Consider the following 7,416-nt stretch of genomic DNA (forward strand, 5'->3'; position numbering starts at 1 on the left):
CAACTTTCCCCAACATAGATATTTTTTGGAGAATAAGCTGCATCGATGCAACATCAAGTTAAGAGTTTGAATTTTATACCCTTAGAGCTATCCAGATAGCTCAGATATCCCACAGTCACATCTGCTTCATCCATAGCATATACCTAGGTATATGCATCATGACTTCCCTTCTGAATCATCTTCGCTAATCAACTACTTACTGGCAGTTATGAAAAATCACACATTTACACCAAGTATTTGCTAAGATGACACCCAAAGCCAGGGCGAGTCACACAGCTCACATATTTACACATTATGCATTTGTACACGCTGAATAATTACTAGAGCACGTCAGGTTAAGCACCAAGCAACAACATCAGCGCTCCACCCAGGAATCGATCCTGTGACCTATGAAGCAATACAAGCGGTTGGTAAATTTTGTGGGACTCTTGTGGGTATTGTTTAAGCAAAAGCATTCAGAATTGACACTTATACATATTTCATTTGACTGAAAAAGAATTGTCTAATATTTCCATAAATGTACACCAGAACAGTATTTGCAACTGTCATTTAAAAGTGGTATAACTACGAGGCCAGTCTTCTGATATTTCTCGGATAACAAAGATGAGAAACGGGGACTAACAGCAATGAATACAATGACTATGTACAATGGTCTCACAGTCAAACTTGCATTTTAATAATGAACACATCTTCATGAATATAAATACATCCCTTTGTTCCCTCTGCTACTTTAATAAATGCATTTTGCCTTTCATGATGAGTCTGCGCTGTGATGACCCACTTCAGTTCTTAGGACTGCGACAGAGGCACTCCATTGTCACTTCAAGTGCAGTAGAAAACGTGACATCCTGTTTCATTGATTGTCAATCATGACAATATGTCTAAGAGCATCTGAGTAGTGACACATGTTTAATACATTACAGTTTCCACTCAACGGCTAAGATGTGAATATTGAAACAGCAATTAACATAACAATGAATGAAAAAAAAGTAAATATTTTTCATTTTGGCATAATGAGACCTAAATACGGCAACAGAATAGGAAATTACCTGTGGTTCGCTTTGCTTTGACTACACACTGAAAATAGAATAGAGGAAGTTGGAGAAACGATCTGAATTCATCATTCAAGTGGATCGTCCCTTGAGCCACACTGCCACCAGGAAGCCAGCAGCTGCCCCTATGATGACACCGCACAGCACACTCCCCATCACCGCTCCTATCAGCTGGCCTGTCCCGCTCTCCGTGGGCTCTGTAGCGAGAAACAGAGGGAATCAACTCTGGCAGCAGACGCAGATCAAGGGTGAAGCCAGTGCTCCAGCTTTTTCAACGCTTTGGCTCCACTTAAAACCTGAATGTAGCAAATCATCCTAGGGGGTATTCCTAGCACAGTTCCTAATGAGAGAATCTCCAGCAATTTAGGATGAACAATGATTGGATTTTATCACCTTGCAGTATGGCATTGAAGTAGGCCCTTTCTGTTCTTCCACTAATGTGGGTCACTTCACATTCGTAAATCCCCTCGTGGGCCTTCTGGAAGTTCTTGATGGTCAAACTGCTGTTAGCCATGTTGGCGTCTTCTGGCAGAGTCGCGGCTGGGATCTTCCTCCAGGTGTAATGCTTGGCCTCAGGGTAGATGTCAGTCACACAGATGAGATTTATCAGCCTTCCCTGGTGAATGAGCTTATTTGGGAGGACCGTGATGGACGTGTTCATAGGCCCATCTGTGTGACATGATGAGATATTGTGAGGCACAAAAGACAAGATACTCTATGCATGACTGGATCTAGAATTAGACGATGGGCATAGAATCTAGAATTACATTCTATGGCCATGTTTGTGACCTTTCGTAAACTGAAACGAAGGCCTAGCCTAAACCCAGCCTGAAATCAACTCCAATCATTCCAATGCAATACAGAAAACATCAATTTTTTTCTTAAACTGCCTGTGTTAAAATTGTTTTTTATTTGAAAGACAAAACTCACAGTGGACTTCCAGGGATACGTTTTCCCTTGCTTCTGCAACAGCATTTAAACTTATACACTCATAGTTTCCTCGGTCAGCACGGTGGAGAACACCGCTCACGCTTCCATTGGGATGTCTGCGCAGATCACTTGGCCAGGGCTGACCTGGCCTTTTCCACTCAGTAGTTGGTAGTGGGCGACCATCACTAGTGCAGCTCATGTGAACCTCGTGTCCTTCATAAACAAACGAGGGCCCTGTGACAAAAAGTCTGGGTGCATCTGTGAACACAAAGATAAATATGTGACAGTTATCTCAAATGCCTGTTATCAACCACAGGAGACTGAGCCATTGTGTGACTCTTAATGTTCAGACAAAAGGAACTCTGAAATATGACTAGATGCCATGTGTTTTGTGATGAATTGCCAACGAACATTTAACATGAATAAAACGTACTGCATCAATATTGTAAAAAAATACCTGTTCAACAACCTCAAATCCATTCATAAAAAACCTTTAGTAACCCAAGCCATTTAAAAAGGTAAATTTGATATGCTGGATGGGTTCACTTCAGCCAAATGGTTTTTGATAGGTCCAAAACTGAAGTAGTAATGGTGAAATATATACCCCATGATGATGGATTTTTGGATTGCCCAGCAAATGCATTCTAATGCAAAAACATTATGATATTATTATGTGTTATTAACAGTTGTACTAATACCTGGAAGAATTAAACAACAGAAAGTTACTTCATTGTGCCACAGTATGTATGAGTCGGGTGGTGGAACAGTACTTACAGTATACTGTCAGAGTTTGGGACTTTTCTTTAACGACATCATAGTCTGTTAAATTAACAGCACAGGTGAGAATTTTCCCATGATCCATCCTTTCTGGGGTCCACATCAGTGTAGAAATGGCTTCAATATTATCCTTCATGTATTTAGTATCATTCTTCACTAGTTTACCTCCAATGTACCAATTTATGTCCATGTTACTAATGTGATGGCTTTTGTTTGTGCTGCATGTAACAGGGAACGTTTCACCCTCCTTCAAAATGCTTGGCATCGTCAGAACTGGTCCATCAAAAGCTGTTGTCATTTAAAAGGAAGAGATAGGTGTAATTAGGAGTAATTTGTCATACTCATTCAAAAGACAAATTATTGTTTTTGTTTGTTTTGTCTTGTTTTGTTACAGTGACCAAAGTGGAAGGATTACAGTTATAGAATGTACAGTGCGTTTTTGTAGCAATACAATAAAAAAAATAATAAAAATCCATCAGCACTCCTCTTTCAGAATACTTTGTGGAATATGTGCATGAGTATTAATATTGTTGAACTGTAAAGATAGTTGGTGACCTCCACTGATAAACCTCAAAGGGTAATTTCCAATGAGTGTTTTTGGGTACACATCTGAAAACACATCTGGTACTCACAGAAAACCTTCATCTTCACATTTTTCGATGTTTCTTCCCCATCACATGTAACAGCGCAAGTGTATAGGTCAGCATCTGCATAAGTTACACTGGGAAAGGAAAGAGTTGCTTTCTTTGCGAACGTTGTCTTATCAAAATCTTGCGTCACAGGCTTTCTCCATTCGTATTCGATAGTTTTGCAATTCTTCCCGGTTAGACTGCAGGTGAATTGAAACGAGGTACCTTGGATCACATTAACTACATTTCTGTCTGGTGAAATAATGACTTTTGCAACTTGTTGATCAACTTCGGGGGAGACAGCTGCAGAAAAAAAAATGTACAAATACAGAAAAGCAAAACAAACAGACAGGTCTTATGCACGACTAACGGGTGAGAATGCAAAGTGGGTCAAGGCAATTAGGCTACATACTGAAGAATTCAAGTTAATCAAATATCGATAAAAAAAAAATCAAATTTGTTGGAACTCTCACTGATATGCAAAGTAAATCTCTTGACTGCATGCACAGTTTATGTTTTTTTTTTTTTTTTTTTTTGGAAACAATATTCACCTGAAATCTGAAGGGAGATGCAGAGAACAATCTTTATAACGGTCATCTTCATGTTCTTCTTAAAGGTTTTCATAACGGTTTTCACTTTCAGATGTCGCTGTATGCCTGTACATAGCAGTTATGCTGGTTCTCACTGAGTTCTCACTGATTTGCGCTGGAGATTCCCAGCATCTGAACGCCCTTCCTGTTATTATTTCTTTTACGTAATGGCAAACGTTTCAGTAGAAAGAACTGGGGGCAATGAGTCTTCAGCCAAGCATTTGGATGCCATGGTTTTCAAATGTGCATTTCTGTACACTCAACAAAGGAAAATGTTTGGGGAAAAGAACAATATCACAGCTGTTACATTCATGAGGAATTAAAAGGGAAGATAATCTACAAGGATTAAGTGATAAGCGAGACAAAAATAAAAACAAATGAGGAAAAAAAAAAACAAATAGAGATATAAACATTGTTCAAGGGGATTGTACAAATGTGACATACTGAAAAAAATAGTACTAATGTACATGAAAACATTCAAGAACCTAAAAAGAACATATTTTGTCCGAATCTTTGCCATATAGCGGCCTCTTTTGTTTTCACACACAGTAATGAATGTAGAAGAAGCAGTCCACATGTACTTTAGAGGAGCATCCAGCGCTATTCCTCCAGCACACTGGCCTCCATCTTCATTTTCCACCTGTGCCCTTAAAGCAGCAATAATTCAATTTAACTGAACAATCGTACACGACTCCGCTCGGATCTAAGCCAGCTGTGGAAAAACAGGAGTGAAAACCTGCAGGATAGCGGCCCTAAAGGACCAGGATGCAGGACCCTAGGGAGTTCTGAGCAGATAATGGCAAACACCATGCGCATCAATGCAACAGGAAAACTATGCCGCAAATAATCATGTGTTACGCGTAATTTCAAGTCAACCTTCAAGCTTAACCCTTCATCTCTGTTTTGTTACAATGATTTCAAAACTTTTTTATTTTTGCTTGAATACCTTGTTTGCATTTTGACATTTTTGTCAGTTTGTACATAATGAACATGTCAAAACCTCAGGCATTGCTGTTAGTCTAATCAACATCTACTGACATATTATGACAGTTTCTTCGAATCACGTGTTGAATTAGTTAATTGATAGCCGAAGCATAACAGTGGTTCAGCTCATTTCTCCCAGAAACGCTCTTCTGCTGTTTTGTCTCGGTAAGAGGTGAGAGATCGTGTTGATCATGACCGGCTCGACGCCCACCGTCGACCCTCTCCAAAACTCTCCTCTTACCACGGATCTGAAAGACCTCCTAAACTCTTCGTTCTTCCAAGTGTAGAGAAACGGGTTGAGAACGAAGAGGGCACAGAAAACCATCCACGAAGCTGTCCGAACTGCCATGGGCAATTTTACTAAAAGACCAACAAACAAAACCCAGAGCAGCGGTTCGGTGGTGATGAGAAAGATGCAGCACACTGCCAAGACGTAAAACCCTAAACGCTTGTCCTTCCTAGGGAAGGAGTAGGGGAGATTGTTCACGATTTGGAAATTTAATATGCTAACTCTCTTCACGCTGATCTGCACTCTGCGAAATATTTTGAAATAACAGTATAGGACAACCACAGTCTGAGCAAAAATGGTCAAAGCTAAGGTACCAGCTGCAAAAGGGTTGGACAATACAGATTTTTTCCTGGTGAAGAAAGATGTTGCAACCTGTAGATATGAGCATCGTTCCTTTGGGTACGGAGACGACGTGAGCCAAGGCAACAGACAAGCGAGCGATAGAAGCCACGAAGCAGTGATCATCCATTCGGTGTGTCTTTTCTGGTAGAGTGACAGGTAGGTTGCAGGTACTTTAGTAATTAAGACGTACCTGTTGACAGCAATGAGAGAGTGGGAGAAAAGAGAGACAGTGATTCCAAGAAAAAGGACAGATTCTTTAAAAGCATGGTACCCATCTCCGAAAGGGGTTCCGGTGGAGATGAACACCGCCTCGTGAGGCATCCAAAATGTGCACACCAAGAGGTCAGCAACGCAACCGTTCACAATGAATGCGTTGCTGGCGGTCCTTAGTTTCTTAAAAGAAACGACCAGATAAATTACCAAAAGGTTCAGCGCTGTCCCGAAAACGCACATCAAGGTGTAGGTTGTAGCGAGGGAAATTCTAATGCTGCGTCCCACCTCGCAGCTGGTTAAAGGCGCGGAATCGTTTCGCATGCTCAAGGATGTTCAAGGCATAGAAGAAACTTAAGTTTTAAAAAATCTGTTTGTTTCCATCATTACTGGAGACGTTAATAACGCAGGTACATCTCCGTCGTTCAGTATGCTTACGATGATGTAGCAGTGATGAAGACATACACTAGCTCCGCAAAGGCGTTGCGCTTGTCGACGAGTCGAGTCAGTGAGATAACAGCAGGTCTGAAATACCTTCCCAAAGCTCCTATATGGTCAGATAATCATGAATAATTCAGAGTAGAATAGAACCAGCAGGTTTCATCAACTGCGCTTTTTTAGGAGTACTAAAATATGTATTTTCCCATCCGTAAAATTAAAACACCGCATACTATTGCCACGTCGTGATCATTATTAGCTACATGCGTAAAGAAAGAAAGCAAATAAACATGAAGGGTACGTTAGCTACGCGGTGTAGCGAACCACACGCCACAGCCGCATCCCGTGGAGATAAGACCATGTGACGCTTTTGTCTCTCGCGTGCGAGAAGCGTGCATCCAGAAAACGAGTGGTACTGTGTTATTCTCCACTTACACAAAAAGACACCTATCGTTTCCGGACCACGTCCCCTCATTTTTAAAACAAGTACATTTTGCACGACAAGGATGACTCTTATGGACCCTGATTTAACTTGGCTCTACTAAAAGTATATTAATATATAGGCTATATCTATATTGTTATATAACATACATGGTTTCACATGGTTGATTTACTTGTACAACAGTAAAGTAAAATTCCATAGACTACAATATACCAGAGACTACTTTCTCACCATCATATTTCATCAAAACCTTTAGCTCTGTCATTTACTTTATACAATTAACATTAAAACGTGTGACGTGTACACTACGTTTAAACAACAAAACGCTCTTAAAGTCGTTTGGTTTTAGAACATGACAGAGACCTGTGCTAAAAGATATGAGTTTAAAGTCCATTAATCAAAGTTGTCAAAGGCAGTATTCAATTACTGAATGTGTCTGTGCATCACCGAGTTTTGTTCAAACAGATTTTGGAGATTAAGCATATAGACAGAGCGTTAGAAAGCAAACATGTCCTTATTCATTATCTTTGTAACCGCAGATGCTAAGAGGAATATTTCTGGGACAAAGAAGAGGAAAAAATAGAAACATCTCACTGGCACGGAAAAAAAAAACTCTCATAGGAAAAGACTGAAAATCCCAGACACACTTTCCTCTCTCTGCATGCCCTGCTAAACGCTAGCTTGGCACGTTTCTTACCTGTGGTGCTCCTCTTTACAGCATGTGGTGAAGCAT

General features: G+C 40.4%; 2 protein-coding genes across 2 annotated transcripts; both read right to left on the reverse strand.

Moving 5' to 3' along the window:
* Positions 1-240: 240 nt before the first annotated feature.
* LOC118773295 (vascular cell adhesion protein 1-like) lies at positions 241-4,350 on the reverse strand. Its single transcript, XM_036522165.1, has 6 exons — positions 3,940-4,350; positions 3,392-3,691; positions 2,757-3,047; positions 1,983-2,240; positions 1,446-1,721; positions 241-1,249 (listed from the first exon to the last, which is right to left on the reverse strand). Exons 1-6 carry the CDS (start codon positions 4,010-4,012, stop codon positions 1,125-1,127), a joined length of 1,323 nt encoding a protein of 440 aa, XP_036378058.1. The 5' UTR covers positions 4,013-4,350; the 3' UTR covers positions 241-1,124.
* Positions 4,351-5,083: 733 nt separating this feature from the next.
* gpr88 (G protein-coupled receptor 88) lies at positions 5,084-6,569 on the reverse strand. The gene has a single exon (XM_036522859.1). It carries the CDS (start codon positions 6,125-6,127, stop codon positions 5,084-5,086), a length of 1,044 nt encoding a protein of 347 aa, XP_036378752.1. The 5' UTR covers positions 6,128-6,569.
* Between the last annotated feature and the right edge of the window lie 847 nt (positions 6,570-7,416).

This window comes from Megalops cyprinoides, chromosome 2 (assembly GCF_013368585.1).
Source record: "Megalops cyprinoides isolate fMegCyp1 chromosome 2, fMegCyp1.pri, whole genome shotgun sequence".
Classification (NCBI taxonomy): Eukaryota; Metazoa; Chordata; class Actinopteri; order Elopiformes; family Megalopidae; genus Megalops; species Megalops cyprinoides.

What these genes read in the sequence shown, in the direction of transcription:
- gpr88 (XM_036522859.1), bottom strand. Translation starts at nt 6,127, where the DNA reads ATGCGAAACGATTCCGCGCCTTTAACCAGCTGCGAGGTGGGACGCAGC.
- LOC118773295 (XM_036522165.1), bottom strand. Translation starts at nt 4,012, where the DNA reads ATGAAAACCTTTAAGAAGAACATGAAGATGACCGTTATAAAGATTGTT. An exon ending in CCAAACTCTGACAGTATACT is followed by an intron (nt 2,241 to 2,756) that starts GTAAGTACTGTT and finishes TTGTGTTCACAG; the next exon opens with ATGCACCCAGACTTTTTGTC. An exon ending in CGTATCCCTGGAAGTCCACT is followed by an intron (nt 1,722 to 1,982) that starts GTGAGTTTTGTC and finishes CATGTCACACAG; the next exon opens with ATGGGCCTATGAACACGTCC.